The 23,208-nt window shown below is 35.7% G+C and overlaps 1 protein-coding gene across 1 annotated transcript in view; it reads left to right on the forward strand.

The window, feature by feature from the left end:
• The window catches only part of LOC150109021 (phospholipase A2 Scol/Pla-like), a 29,818-nt gene extending 16,864 nt beyond the window's left edge, over nt 1-12,954 (forward strand). The window contains exons 3-4 of the mRNA XM_090405083.1: nt 6,260-6,375; nt 12,073-12,954. Of these exons, the coding sequence (XP_090261209.1) occupies nt 6,260-6,375; nt 12,073-12,203 (247 nt within the window). The 3' untranslated portion in view covers nt 12,204-12,954. The remainder of the gene's footprint in view (nt 1-6,259; nt 6,376-12,072) is intronic.
• The last annotated feature ends 10,254 nt before the right edge of the window (nt 12,955-23,208 follow it).

The raw sequence follows: 23,208 nt of genomic DNA on the forward strand, positions 1-23,208 counted from the left end.
CTGGACCCTTTCTAATATATCCACATTACCATGAAAACCCCTGAATTTCAGGTCCTTATCCACCACCAATCCCAGATCGCTCATCTCCTTTAAAGTTTCCCCCACCAAGTGTATACTTTGCATCCTATCATTGCTTACCAAATTTCAAAACCTTACACTTTTGCAACACTGAACTGATAGTTTCACTTACCTCCCCATTCATGCAATCTATTCAAATCCTCCTGTAAGGCTATAACATCTGCTTGACTCTGCATCACTCTCCCCAATTTTTCATCATCTGCAAATAGTTGCATATCACTAGTTAAGCCAATCTCAATATCATTAATATACAAATTGAACAACCATAGTCCCGAAACTGACTCTGCTGTACACCAGTAGTGACCTTCCTCTTTCGGGATACTGCACCCCCATATACAACTTTCTGATACCTATCTGACAGCCAGTCAGATAGGTATCAGAAAGTTAGATCCAACTTAGAAGTCTGTTATCCAATCCCATCCATTTCAATTTGTTTAACAGCTTGTCATGTGGCAGTCTGTCAAAAGCTTTTGCAAAATCCAAGTATACCACTGCATGTGTATCTCTCCTGTCCAAGATATTTGTCACCTTGTTATAATACATAAATAAGTTAGTGAAACATGATCTCTCTTTAACAAACCAATGCTAACAACCACAGATAATACTGCTGCTATCAAGCCATTTCTGTATCCTAGTTCTCACAAATAGTACCTTCAGCACAACTTGAAATATACAGATTGGCCTATAATTTGAGGCCACAGCTTTATCACCACCTTTATGCAGTGGAACAAGTTTGCCTTTTTTCTATTCCCTTGAAACCTGTGCTGTGTAAGACTCTTATTAAACAGGCATGCCAATTCCCTGGAACATTCCCTTAAAACATGTGGTGATATGTCATAGAATCTTATTGCCTTATTGACATCAAGATTATTTATTTTTTCAAATACCTTCTCCTCACTCAAAATTAAGTCATCCCTCCTATGTCTTCTACACTTAAGTTCCTCATGATTCCACCCTGATCAGGATGAAAGACTGTTATAAATTGATCACTGAATACATCAACAATATCTTCTGCAGCAGTTATCCTTCTACCATTTTCATACATTAACATCATCGTACCATAATCATTCTTCTTTCTACTTGCAGTCTATTTAAAAAAACTCTAAAGGGATTTAAAAACTCTCTAGGGCTTTTCTTTGGCCAATTTGCCAATTTCTGCTCATATTCCACTTTTGTTTTCCTTACTAACTGGGGCACTCTCTGGCTTGTTCTTTATACTCTTCATGTAACTGATTATTACCATTATTCACCTTGTATTGCCTCCAAAGACCTTCTTCTTTCAGATTTCATGCCTAAGTCCCTCATTCATCCATTTTACACCTACCTTATTCAGCCTTTTGGCCTTTGGAATACATTCGCACATTAATGTTGTTATGTATTTCTTGGCCAGTTCGCAAGCAGCATTTATTTCCTTACCACTCAACTCCTCATTCCATGCTATAGCTACAAACTGTCTCCTAATCATAATCACCAGCTGTTTCCTCACATAAGTCTGCATATGGCTAGCTACAACCCAGATGATCACTTCATGATCACTCTCACCAGCTGGAGGAAAGTGCAAAACCCTACTTCACAATTACATCCTCTGATGAAATGATCAGATGTTTAAAGTTTTTTCACTTGGTTATACTATTAATTAAAGATGCCAAGAAATTATATTCTTGGTTTCATTCTTTATCCAAGTGTAAGCAAACAAAGTTTGCATGTGAAGTAACTTCATGACTGGGCTACTTGTGTTGCTTGTATTAGCCTTCTATATACAAGTAGCCCAGTCGTGAAGTTACTTCACATGCAAACTTTGTTTGCTTACGCTTGGATAAAGGATGAAACCAAGAATATAATTTCTTGGCATCTTTAATTCATAGTATAACCAAGTGAAAAAACTTTCAACATCCATCTCTAATCCAGAGTATTTTAATAATAAGGTGTGACACCTTTTGACTACTTGTATATGGAAATATGACTTCTGCATTACTTCAACTTGGTATCATTTCTGGGTCTGACTCCCACTGATGAGAACTCAATTTTTACACTTTAGTTTCAATTGGTCTTTTGGTTGTTCATCTGTATGAGACTGATGTAAAAGGAAAACTGATAGCCTTTGGGTGATAGAGAAAAGGCCTCAGATCTTTCATACTATCTATCTGTCTTCTTTCTCCTAATACTATCAGGCTCTCTTACACCCCTATACTAACTACTCTAAGCCTATGATGAGCGTCCCTTTAATTTTTCACCTCAATAAAGTTTGAAACCAGTCTGGGTACTGGCCCTTCCCATAATGCATAGTATTATATATGTGCATTGCATTATGGGATACTAAGGCAATTGATGTAAGTCATTAGCCTCTATATACAAGTGGCTCAGTTGTGAAGTTACTTTATATGCAAACTTTGTTTGCTTACACTTGGATAAAGGATGAAACCAAAAATATAATTTCTTGGCATGTTTAATTTATAGAAAAATCAGATCTAAAATTCTCGATCCTCGCATGCCCTCCTTTAACATGCTGCCTGAGATGGTTATCTCTCAAGAACTTGAGAAACTCATTTTCCTTATTCCCAAATGCTATCTCTTCATTCCAATCTATACTGCTTTAATTAAAATCACCCATAATAATTATCCTTCCTTTGTTCATTAATCCAAGTTGTTTATACATTTCTTCATCACCACCCTCCACATTCTCTGGCCTATAGCAACATCCAACTAAATATGTCTTCTTATCAACCTCCACTTTACACCACACTACCTCATAACCATTTCCACTCTTTCCCTCTTTCATTTCTACCTTATGTGGACATAATTCCCCTGTTATCATCAGCAGCACTCTTCCCTCCTCCCTGCCCTTCTTGTCCTTTCTCTCCTTGGGAAAAATACTGTATCCTTCCATTTCTATTCCCATTATGATATCTTTGACCAATTCCAATTTATTTATTTATTTGTATGGAGTTTCCTCTCTTTTTCTTCCCCATCCCTATTGGGGCGAGGTGAGCCCCCTCATGGGGGGGGGGTTAAGTATTTATGACTGTAGATCTGTGTGTGTTCATAGGGCCGTTTCATCTTCATCCTCATAGTTTCATCCTCACGTCTTCGACGGGAATCGAACCTGGGACACTCCTTCCCCAGTCATGGTTGTGAAGCGCACAGCCACTAGGATAACTGCACGGACACCAATTCCAATGATTTGGGGTGAATAAACTCAATCAATGAAACCATTTTATCTCCCTTTAAACAAACACAGCAGTTTATTTTTAGGTCTATAACCAGTCCTATCCATGCTCTAAAGGGACTCTGAAGGCAATGTGAATCAAGGACTAAAGTTTAAGGGTCAACATTTCAACAGTCACCACTCTCTCTCTCTCTCTCTCTCTCTCTGTGTGAATGCTTAATATCTCACAGTCCTGACTCACTCATAACTACTTGTCCCTAGATACTCTCCAGCATTTCCTTATCTCGTATCTGTCCAGAAGACCAGACCAGATTAAATCCAAATATAGCTCCTAGTCAGTTCCTTATACAGTATCATAATCATATGATTTAAGTGTTTAAGTTGCTTCAGAGGAGCTTATGAGTTATAGGAAAGACTGAACAAAGAACTATAGGTGATGGGAGAACTTGAGGTTTTCTCTGAAAGAAGATGTGTGTGTGTCCGGAATTAAGAAGAGAGTGAGAAGTGTGTGTGTTTGAATGGAAAGTGATGAATGTTTAAAATGCATTGCCAGTGCGAACAGAGCACCAACGTTGAAAGATTTCAAGATGTTGTATGATAGTTATCATAGTGTGTAGAATGGAAGGCCCTCTGATGATGAATCTAGTGATCCCATGGAGACATAAATAATACTATTGGTATTATAGTATTATATTACTGTCTGTATCTGTATGAGCACCATTGGCAAAGATGCTGGTGGTGCTCATACAGATAGTATTATTTATGTCTCCATGTAGTCAAGAAATTCATCATGGGAGAGCTTTTAATTCTGCATTCAGCAATACTTATTCATTCATTTTGTATGGTGATTCAACGGCCGTGAGCCCTTTTACGGGGAGGTACAACACCACCTCAACCCCCTTCCCCTATTTTTATCCTGGCTCGGGACTGGTATAGCTGACAATTCAGACCTATGGCTGGAGGGATTGTCTTAAGTATTCCTGAGTTGAAGTATTCCCGACTGTATCCATATGTGTTCACGGGGCTGGTTTGCCTGCTTGATGGATGAAAACTGGGGGAAGAACCCTGTTGTCCACACCCAAGACTGGCTAACTTGGCTATGGCTGAGGAAGATCCTTAAGCTTCTCACTTCATCGACAAGAATCAAACCTTGGACACTCCTTCCCCAGGCATATGGTTGCGAAGCGCATAGCCACTAGACTAACCACGTGGATAGCAATACCTATTATACTTCATCTTGAATTCTTTCAGTTTATACTTGTGATGCATTGCTTATTGTTTAATCTTAGATGTTTGTCAAAATATTTTTGCCATTTCATAAATTATTATGTTTCAGAGCATTATTCATTTTAAATTCGTTGCAATAAATATGCCATGTAACCTCATACCCAATAGTTGGAACTTCAAATTTAGCAAACATAGTGGCCATGCAAAGTGACAGGAAATCCTCTGCCTCAGGTATATCAAAGAGATGCTGTGGGAACAGCATCTTGATATATTTGATATAGTTGCTGCAGAGTTAACATGAGAGCAACAGTTGGAACTGTCCTTTTTGTGCTTGATGATGTGGAGACATAAATAATACTAATAATGGTCCATTTTAAGCCAAATGTTCTTAAAATCTGCAGGGTTGTTATATTTACAAGTGAAACGTGAAACAAAGCTAATGGTTATTTACATCTTGTTGTGAAATGCACATAAAAACAGAAACATGCCATATTTGTATTTCAAGACCTGTGGATGGATGTTAGATCTAAAATGGACTGATGGGAGGATTCTCTATTTAGACTGGCAGAGATTTTTAAAAGGATGAACTTTTTTTTCATAATTTTATCGTATATATATTTATAATAAGATGTCAAATGTTAAGGAAGGAAAAAAATATCTATAAAGATGAACTTTTTAGTCATATAAAGGACCACTGACATATATCTACATCACATGCCTCTCTTTAAATTAAGGGAAATATGGAATGATAATAGATTATATATGAGATGCTGTCTGATAGACATTGCAAGTTGTATGTGATGGAATGTACTGAAAACATTCCAGGGGTAACAACTGATTTTCAGAGCTGTTTAATTTAAATATTGATTGGATTTATGAGTGTTTGAAGATAAATTTCCAGTTGTTTGCAGATGATGATGCTTAACTGAAGGGAGTATGAGGAAGGATGTATGCTACTTTATCTCCCTAAAAATGCCATCTTTATCTCCCTCTATTGAAATCCTTATGGATTTGAATAGAGACAGCGGTGTGTGTGTGTGTGGGGGGGGTTGACGAGTGGGTATCCATTTGAAGGTTGCTAAGTTCAGAGTTTTACATGCTGAAATTCTTAGACAGAAGACTGTAATCCGTTGACAGAATTTTATTTTAAGAAAGGTACTGCATCTGAAGATAATGAACAAGGACCTGAAGTTCAGGGATAGAACAGCAGATTACTGCAAGGATGCTGAGAAGTAGAAATAAGAAAGTTTATTGTTTCACTGTAATAAGTCCATTATCAGACTATACCTGCATTATAATACACAGATTTAAATACTTGATTTGTTGATGCAGAAACTGCAAAAAATATTTGGAGGTAATAGTAATAAATTCTAGAATAGCATTTGCTGATAATGTTACATAGCAAATTAATTTTTATGTGCTGTTATTTTTAGTACAGAATTGCATAATGGTGGTTATGAAAGTAGTTTGAGAGAAAGTATGTGGTATGGCAGAAGAGTGTCCTGAGGCAGAAATATTTTAGGTGAGAGGAATTATTACTGAGCAGGTCAGAAGAGAGGTGTTGGGGGGGGGAGAATTAGTTTATGTTATGACATAGAGTAATGAAGACTAGAGAGTTATTGCAGGCGGATGTCCTACAATTAGTCTTTGTGGCAGTATGATCATAATAATTTTGAATACACATAAGTATATTACTATTTATAAGTAAATAAATAGATCCAAGATGAAGTAATATAGACTAGTTTCATAATTGCCATCTTGTTAACTTCTTTTATTTGATATTTGCAGGTGTTGTATGCTTCATGACAGATGCTTTGATGAGGCTAAAAGAAATACTTGTCAAGGCAAGAGACCACATATAGTTCGCTATAGTTGGAAGTATCAAGAAGGAGAAATAATATGTGGTAAGTATTAGATGCATGATATACATGGATGATGGATATGTTATTAAATGATATCATGTATAATACACAATTGTTTGCTAATGATTTTAATGAATAACTCTGATGTGTAGATCTTCAGGAAAATTTGATTAGATTACCTTTCAATTACACAGTGAAACATTTGTTACACAGTAATTTATCAAGTGTAAGGGAGTTCATTTTTCGCTTGGTTAGACTATAATAAGTTTAGTTTAATCCTTTATCCAAGTGTGAGCAAACAAAGTTTGCACCTGAAAGTATCTTCAGGACTGGGGTAAGGTAGTGCAACACCAGGCAACACGTTACAAAGGTGGAGAAAGCTCTCATCATTCCTATCTCAGTATCTCCCATAATGCAAAGCACATCTCTTTGCAGATATGTGTAATGCTATGCATTAAGGCAAGGGCCACTACCCATACCGGTTTCGACCTTTATTGAGGTCTCGTCAGTGGGAGCCAGGCCCAGTAGTGGAGATACAAAGGCAGAAGCAATGAGAGGTCATCCTAACCTATAGGAGTTGCCAAAGGGTGTGCAACCTTATTATTAAATTACTCCGGATTCAGAGAAAGATGTTGAGAGTTTATTTTTCACTTGGTTAGACTATAATAAGTTTAGTTTAATCCTTTATCCAAGTGTGAGCAAACAAAGTTTGCGCCTGAAAGTATCTTCAGGACTGGAGTAAGGTAGTGCAACTCGTTGCAAAGGTGGAGAAAGCTCTCTGAATCCAGAGTAATTTAATAATAAGGTTGCACACCCTTTGGCAACTCCTATAGGTTAGGATGACCTCTCATTGCTTCTGCCTTTGTATCTCCACTACTGGGCCTGGCTCCCACTGATGAGACCTCAATAAAGGTCAAAACCGGTATGGGTAGTGGCCCTTGCCTTAATGCATAGCATTACACATATCCGCAAGGAGATGTGCTTTGCATTATGGGAGATACTGAGATAGGCGTGATGAGAGCTTTCTTCACCTTTGCAACGAGTTGCCTGGTGTTGCACTACCTAACCCCAGTCCTGAAGATACTTTCAGGTACAAACTTTGTTTGCTCACACTTGGATAAAGGATTAAACTAAACTTATTATTATCAAGTGTAAAGTTTCACACTTGATAACACCACTGAGCAGTCATGAACTACTGAGTGGTGTAACTGAACCACTTCTTTGAGAAGTGGCATCTTATTCCAAGCACTACCAAGACTGAAACATACTGTTTCCATTTGAACAATAGCATGGCACATGACATCTTAAGAGTGCCATTAAATGGGAACATACTACCGCACAATTTTAATCCAAAGTATCTTGGCATAACCCTAGACAGAACCCTCTCCTTTAATAGACATCTCTCCAATATTGCTGCCAAACTCAGGACTAGAAATAACATACTGCATAAACTTGTCAGAACAGCTTGCATGGCTTGTGCTCCCACATTAAGGACATCTTCTGTGGGCCTCGTTTACTTAACTGCTGAATACTGCTCAGATGTCTGGCTGAACAGTGCACACATTTATATAATATAAATATAACAAATATATCAAAATTTAAATATAACAAAATTTGTTATATTTATAGCAAATAAATGCAAATATAACAAAATTTGCCAGAATCCACTGCTTACTATTCACTCTGATATTGGCAGCTTTATTACAGAGGCTTAAGTCAAGACACCAGACTATTATAATGGCACAACAACTTGTCACTGAGGGCTATGATGCAACAATAGCATGGCAGACAGAATGGACTGCCATGTAATGGACAAGCCCCAGTCCATTACAGCTGCAAATTACTGAAGCTTGTCCATTCATGGACAAGCCCCAGTAATCTGCAGACTGTCTTTAACCCAAACAGCCCTCCATCAGGGTTCAACCTACCTTGAAATATATGGGCCTCCCTAAATAGGGTTTGCACCAATCATGGTAGGTGCAGAGCTTCCTCGTTTACTTTGGGAATAAGACCGAACTCATCTTGTGACTGTGGTGAGAATAACCAAACTATACAACATATCTTGTTTAACTGTCCTCACACAGCCTACAGGGAATCTGCATGTTGAAGCCTAAGTGCTGTGAGGACATCATGTTGGAGGCATAATGGATTGTATACAACACTTTTCTTCCACAATTCTTCTCAACCGTTTCTCAAGTATACTTGCATAGATCTTGCCAGGAACGCTCAGTAGGGAAATACCTCTGTAATTCTCACATTCAGTTTTATTTCCCTTTTTATATATGGGCACTATTAGAGCTCCACTCCAATCATCGGGAATTTGTCCATCTGTCCAGACTTTCTGAATTATACAGTGCAGCCACTGTAAGACTTTTATACCACCATACTTCAGCATTTCTGGTCGAATATCATCTACTCCTGCTGCCTTTCCACATTTCAAGCCTTTGATGGCTTTTTCTACTTCAAGTATGGGTATGTATTCCTGCCTGTATATAGTTCGCCCACCGATTTGAGGTCCCTCGAAACTACTATGCATGTCAGAAAAAGGAGAATCCATTCCGATAATAGGGTAATCAGTCTGTCTTCTGGGATGTAATAATAAATAAACTGAGTTTGTTTATTATTACAGGTCGGAAAATTTAGCTTTTCTTTTACGAACATTGTTGTTTTTAAAGTGTAACTATTTTGCTTGTATAACAGTTGGGAAAATGTACGTAGAGTGTTAATATGTGCAAATACTGCGTTCTACATAAAACAATGTCACTTCGCTCCATGATAAGTTTCCTTTTATTCTGGGACTTTTTAAAACAAAATCCGATTTCATGAAGTATTTTCCTTAAAGTTTCTCTTTTCCAAGGAAAATTAATTTTTTCTTTAAGCACAGGAATCAATTTCGGAACAGTTGGCACTCTTTTTTCGACCACGTAAAATTCGTGAATAGCTCTTCTTATAACGTCTACATCAAAATAATTCAAATCTACGGTTTCGATAGTTTTCTTTACTCTGGCGCTTTTTTTTTTTTTTTAGGAGATTTAAATTTTGGCTTACCTTCACCTTTTGATTCCCTACGAATTCTTTTAATAGTCGACCCCGATACGCCCGCAATTGCACTTGCACGTTTTATGACTTGAGAAAGGGGAACAAGAAGACGGCCTTCTGACGATTCTTTTTTGCAGAATGTCAGCACATTATTCAATATTCTTTTGCAAGAGCTACTGAAACTTGTAACAATAGAACTTGTTGACTGTACTGGATCCATCATACAAATTAATAATAAAAAAAAATGCAAAAAGAGAACAACAAAAATCAAGCTAGTACTAGTACAGCGACAGACAAGAAAGCACGTGATTTCGCATGCTGGCGACCAATTCGTACATCTTTCATTTCTTTCTCCCCTTCAGCATGAATAGACTATTCTTGGCACAAAGCCAAGAAGGGATCTAGAAATGGTGGGCGACTATACCTGCTGAGTGTTTTTTACCACTGTGCTCTCACTGCTTGTTTCATTTAGCAATTTTTCGAAGTAATTACTCCATACTTCAAGGATATCTTTTTCTCCTGTTTTCATGTCACCTTTATCATCCCTAACTCCTTTTATAGCACTCTTTCCTCCATTTCTAAGCTTCATCAACCTCCAGAATATCTTACCGCCTTCTTGATATTTATTTTCTATGTTCTTGCCAAAGTCCTCCCATGACTTTTGTTTAACACTTCTGTATTCTCTAAGAGCAAAAGCTGACTTGTTTGCCAGGAACTTTTGATATGAATTCTTCTTTTCCTTCACTGCCTCTTTAACTTCCTGTGTCCACCATGGAGTCCTGATTTTTCTATCCTTGCAGACAACCTCATCACATGCTTCTCTGGCTAAATCAATCAGAGTTTTCTTCAATGCTTGCCATTGAATCTACAAGGTTTCGTTCCTGTTCTCAAACTCTTTCATTTTTTCTTCAATAATCTTTGTGTATGTTAGCCTACAGTTCACATCTGAGAGCTGCTCAACTTTTATTCACTTTAAAACTTTCTTACATGTTATTCTTTTCAATATGAAATTCAATTTTATCCTGCTCAAGATTAAATAGTGATCGCTTCCAATTTCAAATTCTCTGTACACTCTGGTGTCCTGCACCAGGGAGAAAACATCACTATCAACAATAACATAGTCACTGAGACTTTTCTTATTCCTAGCCTCTTCTCTCCATGTGAATTTCTGCACATTTTTATGTTGGAACATGGTGTTAGTAATAACTAGTCCATGTCCTGAGCAGAAATCCAACAGATATTTGCCATTACTATTAGCTTTGCTCTTTTATCCAAATTTTCCCAAAATATTTTTGTATGTCTCACAATCATTTCCTACTCTGCTATTTAGATCCCCAACAAGGACCAACTTTTCCTTTTTCATTGTGTCAGTTGCTTTTTCTAAAGCCTCAAAAAATTCCTCCACTTCTACCTTAGTAGGACCTTCTGTGGAACCATAGGCACAAATAAGTCTCATTGTCCAGTTCCCCATTCTCATATTTGCCCACATTACTCTACTTGAGACTGACTGCCATTCAAGACGATTAGCCTCATATTTTGTGTTGAATACTATGGCTACTCCTTCTTTTTCTTGATTGTCATTGTCTGAATATAACATTTTGTATTTATTGCTCAAAAAGATCTCACCAGTTTTTGTCTTTTTTGTTTCAGTCACCCTTATTATGTCGATCTGGTACTTATCTAATTCCTCAGCTAGCTCCATTTCTTTGCCATTCAGGCTTCTTATGTTGATAGTACCGATCTTTAGCTCTGGTGATGTTGAGTTGGGGCATGTTTTCAGATTTGTTCCAGTAACTGACTTTTCTGTTTGCCCTGGTTCTCTGGCAAAAACAACGGGGGCCTTATTTAACCAGGCGACGCCCCAGCCAGCGTAAAATTTTGTCATGTTGTACCATCATTTTTTATCTTGGTTTAACCAATAAGAATACAATTTGGTCGGCTAAATCCCAAATTGCCCTTTATCTGATCCTTTATCAGTACTTTATTAACTGATCCTTTATCAGTGCTTTTTAATTGAGGGTGAATTAACCAGTCACATATGTAAGTGGAAACTTGGATTTTTCATTCTGCAAAGCAGGCAAACTGGCCACACAAATAATTCAAAATTTATAGACATATCAGACATTGTGGATAGGATTAACCATCCTATAATAAGCAGTAAAGCAGTCGTCTAAGAAGTCAAATTACTTGGCCATCCACTGAGCCTGACATGAAAATAAAGATGAAGATAGCATGTTAACATGCTTTATTTTCCATATGACATTTGACTAAACATCAGAAAAGTTCAGAAATCAACTGTTACAATATCTGTGATTTGAAATTTACAACCATCCCTTTCCCAGAACTGTGGAGGAGACCTGATATCGTATAATGCACTGTACTCAGTATGAAAGTGAAAGAAAATAAAATTAAAAAAAGTTTCTAAGAATGATAGTGATACTGTAAGAGGTACAGATATAGAAAATGAAAGAGACCATATGCTCACAATGCACAGTTTCATAAAAAATTATTTAGTATCTTTCTGAAATTGTGGCCCTGACTGCTTTGTCCAGGATTGTTTAAAATTTAGCTTATCAGGATTTTTTTTTTTTTTAAATTTTATCCCAAAGCAACAGAAATTTTATTTGAATTGATTATGTATTTCAGGTGATAATGAAATGAATTCATTAATAACTTTTTTTGTTGTTGTTTTCTTTATAGGTTCTAACAACAGTGATTGCGCATCTGATGTGTGTGAATGTGACAGTGGAGTTGTGAAATGCTTGTCAACAAATATTGAATCTTACAATTCAGAACACGTTGCTTTTTTCAGGCGTATCAGAGGTAAATAGGACATGATAAATCCAATTAAAAACAAATGGAAAAGAACCTTAGGGTTATTGTCCAAAAATGAACACTTTTTCATGCATCATTTATGTTAATTTAGATTGTGATTTTGAACTGTCATATTTTAAGTAGCAAAAATGAAAGGTGATCAACTGCATATAATTTGCAAAACCACAAAATAGCATATTTATAGATGTTTATTGAAGCACTTCCAGTTAGATATTTCAAGGCTTTTAAAATATAATTTATATATCTCATATAATGAGATGAGGTGAGGTGATTAAAAAAAAATTAGTTATCTTTAAACTCTTGATTAAAGAAGTAAACAGGGTATGTGTAATAGAACAGCTTTCTCTGTTTATTTAATTACCACAGATATATATATAATAGACATACAGAATTATAAAATAGAAAGTTAATAGATGAAAGGAAAGAAATAATGTAAAATGGCACTTCTAGTTGATTTTCTTTAGCTTATAAATGTTATTTGAAGACTAAAAATTTAGTTGTTTTTTTCCTGTAGACTGCTAAACCTTGCTACTAACTCCAAACTCTGCTAAATTAGAAGCTATATACCAACTTTGTCAAGTCTAAAAACCTATTTAGCTTTAAGAATAAAGATTAATGAATACTTAGTCATGATAGAGTGTATATATATGGTTACTTTTCATTGTGATTTTCATTTATGTTTTAGTGAAGAATCCTGCCATACATAAACATTTTAGATGAATATGCTGTATAAATTTTACAAATGAATGTGGTATCCAGATCTCATTAAAGAAGTTTAACTGAGATTATTTTCCACTCAAGATTAGTATTTTCTTCAGCATATCATTTGCATAAGTAAATAAGTTGTTACTATCCTTGATGTCCATCATCACTGCTTAGAAATCCACTTCCATATATTAAGAAAGTGTGCATTTTCAGCTTAGAGTTTCATAGCCTCCCTGCCTAACATTGATTGATTGATACATTAGGTCAGTATGTCTGAAATTTTTGTTAGTCACATACTGGCTATTTCACTAGTCAAAATTATGGTGCCATCCCTGCCAACCACTATGACATGTATGCATAGAGGGTGGTTGAACCATGGAATGCATTGCCTGATAGAGTGGTGAGAGCGAGAATGGTCAATGCGTTTAAGGAGTGGTATGATAGACTGTGTGTTTCCTAGGAGTGACCTCCCTCGATGAGTCTTGATAGACTTGTGTTTCTTAGAAAAGACCTCCCATGATAAGTCTTTTGACTCCATGGAGGCCTGAATAATAATAATAATAATAGCTGAAAGATAAGTTTAGTAGTAAATTTGATTTATTGCATTTCATATGCCATTGCAAGTACAGATTCCCTCCCTCTCTCACTCTCTCTCTCTCTCTCTCTCTCTGCTCATTCAGTTTAAAAGTAGTAAAGGGCTTTTATGATTGGTGGTCTTTGTTTAGCACTCAAAATTTCTTTTATTGTAGTATAAGGAAGAATCAAAACCAGGCCATGAAAAATGTGATTGGTAATGTGTCTGCAGTTATCTTAGTTCTTTGCTATCTATATTAAATTTATTAATATGATTTCTAATTCTTAAAGTTGATTTCAGCAAATAGTTTAACGATATATTATATCTTAGTGATGTAATATCATAGTAGACAGTGTGATCTACTATCCAGAAATATATAAGTTTTATTCATAAGGTAAATTTGGTTTGAAACATTGTTTTATACATCTCACATAAATTTCTTCAGTTTGGTTCCTACCATACCAGTCTTACTTATCCTATTATCTGTTTCCATATTTGATACCACTTTCCTTAATAATGTTGCATGTACAAATTATCGGTAACAGTGCAGACAGTATGTATAACTGTTGCATATAAACTAAGTTTAAATAGAGATTCCTGCGATTTCTCCACTATTTGTTGTAATATCTGATTTTGTCAGTTACTAGTTGGTCTAAATACAGCTTTTTCTTTTCAACAATTTTTTAAGCATTTTCTCGGAGTATGCATGTATAAAATTCCTGTATAATTCTCACATTTAGTTTTATTGGGCCAGAAAGCTTTTATACAATGGTATAAAAGCAGATCAGATATCATCAGATATTACTTCAGACATCCAGAATATTCCTATTTCCATTTTGTAATCAGCTTTTATCATTCCTTTTGTCATATGCTTGATCCTCTATTCTAGATATTGCTTAGTAGCCTAAAAACATGTTGACACATTGATTTTGGTGTTGTCCTCATGATTTCTCTTATGCCTACTTTTACACATCACTTATCTACATTTTTCTTTATATTCTCTAAGAGCACATGTTGACTTAATAGACAAGAACTTTTAAAAATAATTTCTTTTTTATCGGCATCTTGGTTGGCCAAGTGGTTAGCGTATCTGCTCTCCAGCCAAAAGGCTGTGGGTTCGAATCCTGCCATTGGCATGGATGTTTGTGATTGTCCGTTAAAGTGGTGGTAGCCGGCAGTAGATGCCGTTGGTGTAAATGATGAAAGTAGTTGCGGTTGGTGGATTAGAGTTGTAGAGTAGGTGCCCTCCCTTGATGAGTCTTTGGACATCCTAGAGGTGTTAAGTAATAATAATTATTTGCATGGACTGCTTCTCTAATGTCCTGTGTCTCCTATGGCATTCTTATTTTTCTATTTTTGCAGAAGTGGCTGAGTCTGTCAGTGTATTCTTATATATATTCTTATATATATCCATTCTATATATATAAAAAGATAAGCAGAAATCTGAAACGTTTTTATGTCACGTCTTCATTGTTTTGAAATGTCCAACAATGTGTTTGCCTTCATGAGACAACAATTTGTTATTTTGTTTAAAAATATATATGATATATCGTTTCAGAATTATAACAATCAAACTCATTGTCGACCATTAGAACAGTGCGTGTTAGTATTCATTACTGAAATTAGCATAACATGTATGCCATGACTGATTATATAGTAAATATTTTATTTTCATTTCGTGCTTTTTGAATAATTAAAGTGAGGTTCATAAAGAATCGGCCTACCAGCCTGGAACTCGGGGGGGGGGGATTGGGTGCCATAGGCACCAGAGGCCCCCCCCAGTATATATGTGTGTGATATATATATATATATTATATACACAGCTCCTGAGAGTTGCCCAACTTGAAAATGTTAAAAAACATTTTTCTTTTCAGTGCAATATAATATTTATTTATTCTTTTCCTGCTCTCACTTCTTGTTTGAAATCCCATGCACATTCTTGTATCTTGAATGAATCCGAAGACGTCACTGTCAACAATAACATAATCAATAAGACGTTCCTTGTTTGATGTGTATCTCCATGTGAATTTCTGTACAATTTTATGTTGGTATATAGTGTTAGTAATGACAAATCCATATCATAAGCAGAAATGTAACAGGTAATTACCATGATTATTAGGCTTATTCTTTTCATCAAATTTTTCTAAACCTTTCTGTAAGTCTGAGATCCATTTCTTACTCTGCTTTGGGTCTCCAACACAAATGAACCAGCTTTTCCTTTTTTAGGTTTTCTATATATCACCATCCCTTCCCTTTCTTGTGAGTCAAAATATTCCTCTGTTTCTTTTCTGTTTTATCAGAACCTTCCACGCATCATATGTAAAAACAGGGCTCATTATCCGTTTGAAATTTCTCCACTCTACTGTTTATATATCAACTCCACACATGAGAGAGTGCAAAAACTATAGTACATTAGTGTCATTTATGGGCAGGTAGAAAGAATGACCCTGTTGATATGTTTTTTTCAACAACTGGAGTTTGTAGTCCATAGAAAAATGGAAAACTGTTCCAAAGAAACAGAATGAAAGAGGAAGATGAGAAATTATTTCATTGATTTTAATGGCTAATATAGCCTACTTTCGTTTAGGAGTGTCCCCTTGGGAAAAGGAAAAGCTTATTAGTGACCCGTTAAGGGGCACTCCTAAATGAAAGTAGGCTATATTAGCCATTAAAATAATAGTTTATTTTAGAGGAGTAACATGGGAATTTTCCCAGAAATAAATTTCTTACAGTTTGAAGTTACTGACATTTAACAGTTACTGACCAGTAGTTGCTCATAAATTCTTAAGGGAATGTAGAGGAATAATGGCAGCCATTCAGTACCCATGAGAATATCTTTAGAAGAGGCATAATGCAGAAACAGAATGTCTGATAAAATAACTGGAGAGCAAATTTATGTGTGAGAGAGAGGTGGGGGAGGGAGAGATGAATTAACTGAATTGTTCTCTTTGGATAGCATCAGACATTTTTAGGAGATATTTCGTGCATTACTTCAAATTTGAGAATTATATTATTAGGGAAGAAAAGATTTGGGATTTATAGTGTTTAGAAATTGCACAAGTGTAATGTCTTCAACAGAAAAGGACACCTAGTTATGCATTATTCTCCTCTTCTGGATAGCATCACACCTTTTTAGGGAGGTTTTTGGTGTGCCATCTCAAATATGAAAACTGTATTGTAAGGTAAACTATACTATACAAGAAAATTTATTTTTGTTTTAAATCCTTTACATGAGCATTAAGCAAACATTTTGCATGTGGGGTCTGCATGACTATTCTGAGGTAGGGAAGATTTGGTTTTTATATAATGTTAGGAGTTGTACTTTCAAGCAGAAAAGGATGCCCATTTTTTTGGAGGCAGTGGAAGCTGTGCATGCAATCTGCTTATGCCATAAAAAGCTAATATGTGTAAGTCAGAAAACAGAGAACTTGGATCTGGTGTGGAGATTTGAGTAATACCAAAGTGAGGGGAGGTTAAGTATGATCTTTCTTTCATGAAATGAGGCAGGACTGTGCTTTGGGCATCAAAGTTATCATGGTTTTGTCCTCACCCCCTACTGAAAAATGGCTATTATCATATACTCTCACTCTACTCTAAAATGTGTTAAAGGTACTAAGATACCTTTTTACAAAGCCATATTGTCCTATATAAAGAATCAGAGTGCCATCTACCCACCTATGGGGTCCTGACTAGCCTCTTCAATACTTTAATGACCCTTTCTGAGATACAGATCAGTCTGTATTGGCTTCATTAATTGTAGTTCCACCCTTGTATAATTCAGTTATTTTTCCCTTCCTCCTTCCATTCATTAAGAATCATGCTTGCATTTAGACTCAAGGAAACAGGTTACAGGCATTTCTATTCTTTTGAATCAAATGATTATGTAATAAGTTGGCTATTTTCTGCAGTCATTGTTTTCCTATTTTCTGTATATTCACTAAAGTTATCTTTGCATGGTCATTCCTCTTTTTACTTGCCACTTTGTTTGAATAATTATCTTGGATTTCCTGTAGCCTGTTCAGCCAGCACTTTTTCATGGTCTGATTTAACCTTCCTCACTGTGGCTGTCCCTCTCCTGGCCTGTTCTTTATATTGCTCCTGAGACCATCACATCCCCCGATATTGGTTCCATATCGTTTTCTTTTTTTTTGCATCTCTTCCTTTTAAGCTTTTGTTCAACCATCTCTTATAGTTTATTCTCTACTCTGGCAATGCAGTCAGACACCCCTTGACTGCATCCCATGCAGTGCTGATTCCTCTACTATGCAGGATACCAAGACACAGTTTCAGTCTGTATTTCCAATTTCTTATAATCACTTGCCTTATAGTTCCACATATACTCTTTTTAAACAAAACTTCCATATGATTTGATATCACCCAAGTTAAAAACTATGCGATTGCTTTCACTAATTGGAGGCATAACAGTAACTTCATTTACATACATATTTTCCAATGCTGTTACCAGATCTAATATTCTTGCACGGCGAATCCCTTCCATCATGTACACTTAAGGAAGTTCTTCTTCAGTAACACTCTATATTCTATTTCACTTGCTTGCATGCTTATGATAATGATAGATTAAATCTGCCTATGCCGTTCACAGTCCCCTTCAGATGATCCTGGTCTACTGCAGCACCAGTTATGTCTTTTGCCCCATAAACCATTCCTTCATACTAAACAGCCTCAAACCCATTGCCTTTACTACTCATATAGTATAGTTTACACCACTATTCCCAATATCTACTCTAGTTGGATTCAGTTCATGTGCAGTCTGTTAATAATAATAACAATTAGCAGAACTCTCACTTCTTCTTATTCTACCTGTCTTCTGTGCATACTCTGTATCACTTGTATAGCAATCCCTCGATTAATGAGTCTCCGATTAGTGCATCTTTTTTTTTCTATACCCAAATGCAATTAATATGCCTCTAAAATTTGCAGCTTTTATTGGCAATCATCCACACTGGTTAGTTGTAATTTATATGTATACTTATATAAGTAATTTTTTTGTGTGAACATGTTGCTCTCCAGCTTAATTTTATTTTGTAACACCTAATAGACAATAATAATAACAGGACTCTAACTTTGATGCAGTAAGTTTTTTTTTTTTGCCAGAGGTCAGGCCAGTAGTTTTAACAGTTGATCAGTAACTGTTGTTTTAAAAGTTGATCAGTATTTAGCATACAATGTAGATTGTAGTGCAGCTTGTTTCTTTGTATATATATGGGTATACTCCAGATCATGACCTTCATGTGAAGATCAAAACGTAGAGTGTTTATTTTGGTTTATATTAAACTAAAGTTTTACTCTAACGCAGTAGTTGTTTCCATAATTTTCATGATTTAGTATGCTTTCCATCTTTTTTGATTTCCAGTTCTTTCCTGAGAACAAATTCAGAGAGTTATATTTTTCTGTTTGATAACATTCACTTTGGACACAAACTCATATTTAAGCTCACAAATTAAGCCAAACACTCTTTTAATTATACCTTCTCGTTGATTCTCATACCTTCTCAAAGTCATCTACCTTGGCCTCCTGCCCAGTATGTTCCTGAATCGATGTAATATCTCTCTTATATTCTCAGTCCCTTTATTCTTTTGCTTCTCCATCTTGATTAAATCCCATGTCAATTCTGAGATCCATAGGTCCCTTGGTTTCTTATTGCACCAAGATGTCTCTTGACTATATCCTGGATTATTCTATTCTTGAGAGACACTTGTGACATGAAATTAAGAATTATCAACACGTTAGCACAAGAATATTTTAATATTTGCCAAATATTTCAGTCTGAAATTTTTGGCAAATTCAAAAAACTGAAATATTTAATTCCTATCAAGCCACTGATGATAGTCTGTTAATTTCAGATTGAAATATTTGGCAAATGTTAAAATATTCTTGTGCTAACGTGTTGATAATTCTTAATCCTTAAGCCTTTGAGAGTATACAGTTAAAATTACTGTGAAATCATTCTGATGGAATAGAATCCACCTCCTTTCTTAGGAAGTTTCAGTCTTAGTGTTTGGCACTTACTAGTGCCATAGTCTGCCTCCTGGACAAGTACACACCTCATAGATGCTTATCTTCCACCACTGCATTGCCATGTGATCTATCTGATGCTTTGATCCATTGATAATTTGTGTCCAAGTATAGATATGGCACAGATGCTGCACCCTGTTGGGTATCTACCTGGATACTGAACGAATGAGGATGGGCTGGCAATTTGGGATTTAGCCGACCAAATTGTATTCTTATTGGCTTAAATCAATATACAGAATGATGGTACAACATGACAAGTATGTATTAGTAATTACACTGGCCAACAAAAAAAAAATTTTTTTCTGCTGATTATGATCTGACACTTGTTTTTTACTAATTTGGGTGCACTGATTTCAAATATCAAACCCATTTTTCTCTATCACATCAGGTTTTTCCTCTATGGCATTTTCTTTTTGCTAATTTGTAAGTTTTTGATAGTTTTAAGGAGGCAGTACTATTTAGAGGATCAAAAAAATCGATTTTTTAATATTATTTTCTGAAAGTATGTACTTTTAAAAATCTGTTCCTAACTTTTTATCAAGAAATTCGAAAAATTCCCGAAGATATAGCCTATTATTCAAAATGGTGCGCAGATCAGAATCGGAGCACTACCGCTCTCGCTTGTTAGTAAACTAATAAATGCGTAAGAACCTGCAGCGGCACGTACTGGCGCTTTGAATGCAAGAGAGGCCGACCTAATACATCACCGACCTAATACATTTAGGTGATGAAAAGTAGGCAATGACAACTGCCTAAAACAAATGAATGCTATATGCATCATAGCGGACAAAGAATGATCAAAATCAGTCAATCGTTAATCGATCGTAAAAGTATGACGAGCGCTTATAACGTTTCAATAAAGTCTCTGGTTTTTTTTGTCTTGTTAATTGCATGTTAGTCGGCAGTGAAGAAAATACATCATGTCTACTACTCGAAATTGTGTCAATAGTGTAGATTCCTTCTGCTACATTTGTGGCAGCTTTACTGTTCCCAGTCAAAGGACAAATATCACTGATTTCGTTAAGAAAGTGTACTTTGCATACTTTGATGTAAAAATTGCAGATCAGGACACGTCATGGGCTCCAAATAAAGTGTGTGAGTCATGTGTAGAAAATTTACGACAGTGGAGCAAGGGAAAACGCCAAAAATTAGCTTTTGGCATTCCAATGATTTGGCGTGAACTGAAAAATCACGTAGATGATTGCTATTTTTGTTTAGTTCAGACTTCTGGTTATAATAAGAAGAATAAGAAAAAAATTGTGTATCCAAATCTCGACTCAGCAATTCAGCCAGTTGCTCATTCCAATGAAACAGCCGTGCCAATTTATAAAGGACTTCCTTTACTTGAGAACGAGCATGATCGGGATATGCCAGATGTTCTTGAGGAGCAAGACCCGGATGTTGATTTAGATAATGAAAATTTAATTTCTAGTTCTGGACCGCAACGTTTTACTCAAGCGGAATTGAATGACTTAGTAAGAGATTTGGGCCTATCAAAGGAATCATCGGAATTGTTAGCTTCAAGATTAAATGAAAAAACTTACTGGAGCAAGATACGAAGATAACTTTTTATCGTAGCAGGGAAAAGTAATCTTGTACAATATTTTAAACATGAGTGTGGGTTTGTTTACTGTAACAATGTGTCAGGTTTACTAACTGAAATGAGTGTTGTACAATATCATCCAAATGAGTGGCATTTATTTATCGACAGTTCAAGCAGAAGTCTCAAGTGTGTCTTACTACACAATGGGAATGTATATGGCTCAATTCCTATTGGCTATTCAGTCCACTTAAAGGAAACATATGAGGACATTAAAAAGTTCTGAAGTTATTAAAATATACAGACCATAACTGGATCATCTGTGTGGATCTTAAAATGGTGAACTTTTTACTTGGCTTTCAAAGAGGATATACAAAGTTTCCGTGTTTTCTATGCTTCTGGGATAGTCGAGCTAGAAACCAACACTCGAGTTAGAAACATTGGCCTCTTAGAATATCCTTAAATGTTGGAGAACAGATTAATTTACTAGATTAATAAGAACAGGTTAAGGGATTAATAATTATTAATCCCTTAACCTGGACAAATTTCAGCAGTTTTTCGTCATGGGTGTTCATTTTCTACACTAAGCATGCCATACCCAGAAGAGAACATATCTCAGTAATAGGCAGTCCAAATAGCCTGTAGGTTTTCATAGAACTCACTTTTTTCTTCTGGGTCAACTGTATGTGGTGCATAACTTGATTGGTAGGACACACCTTTAGTCTAATTAAAAGTAATTTATCATTTATGTGCTTGTATGCACCAAATAGCCAGCCTGTGACCTTCTCTCAAGACAACTGCTTCCTATGGTGTTTCAAATTTCTCCTGCAGTAAATAACCAGCACACTATTCAGTTTTCTGAAATGTTCTCTATCCATCCTAGTCTCTGTAATTCCCAGGATAGCTATTCTGTACCTCTCCATCTCCCTCTGCAAAAATGTTAAGAGAACCTATCTGCCTATGTAAAATTTATGGTGAATCCCATATCTTCTGTACCTTGAATAGAATCCCATATCTTCTGTACCTTCCATTAGCAGTGATATTAGTCTCTCCTGGAGATACTGATATACTTCTTAAACAGGATTCTCTGTCAAGTTCTGAATATAGTTACAGGTTTTTTCGGCAGCATAAGATTTCTTATGTTTACAAGACAATCATGTTGGGTTTTAGAGTGATGTCTCTACTTGAAAAATATATCACAGAGGTCCTTTCCACAGTATGGGTGAAATATCCAAAGATCAGATGATATTTGTTCCATGCGGATCAAATGATATTTAATCCATAGCTCCTTATTTTTTATTCAAAGCAACCCTTTTAAGGATTTCTCTCATCTGACAAATAAGCAAGTGATTTCTCTCTCAGGTAAATTAACAAAGATAAAGCTTTCTTTCTATTGATTGATACATAATATCTCCAAGTAATCCTTGCAAATAAGGCATAAGATGTTTATTGTACCTAAAAAAAAAAAAAAATAATAATAACACCCAGCATAAAGGCCTTGGACCTCAGGCAGTATGTTCTGTATATCCCTATCCCTAAACCCTCCATATGAAATATCTACTTCTCATCCTATGCTTACAACACTTTCATGCAGTTTACATTGACAGGCTCTTATTGTTGTTCCCTTCATTTCAGCTTTCCTAATGAAAAATCTCCCTGATATCTGTCTGATAAACTCCTTCCAATAACTTATGAATTCTTAGCTATATCCTCTTCTGTTTACTGGGCTGTACAGATTACCCCCCCCCCATCATCAACATTGTATCTTCCAATAAAATTTTTCTTACCAGCTCCTGGATCATTTCGAGAGTTTCTTCTTTTTTTTTTTTTTTTCCTTCAGCAAAATATTAAATTAATGAGAAATAAAACCACTATAAGGTTTGTGTTAATTGCTAATATGAAACATATTAAACAAGGGCAAAAAAAAAGTCCCTATTTTATCCATCTATTAATATTACTAGGAGAGTTAATGGCTTAACACAAGCAAAGAAAAGGCTAATATTTTATCACTAATATTTCAAAAGCCAGCAGTTACTGGGGCATTCTCAGGATTAAAATAATTACACTGATAACAGAGGCACATAATATAGAATAGAATAAAAATGTGAATTTCTAGCTAGTATCCTTAAATGTCCTCTCTGCTATA

Source organism: Typopeltis vanoorti, chromosome 2 (genome assembly GCF_054136105.1).
Source record: "Typopeltis vanoorti isolate ZY-2024b chromosome 2, IOZ_Tvanoo_1.0, whole genome shotgun sequence".
Classification (NCBI taxonomy): domain Eukaryota; kingdom Metazoa; phylum Arthropoda; class Arachnida; order Uropygi; family Thelyphonidae; genus Typopeltis; species Typopeltis vanoorti.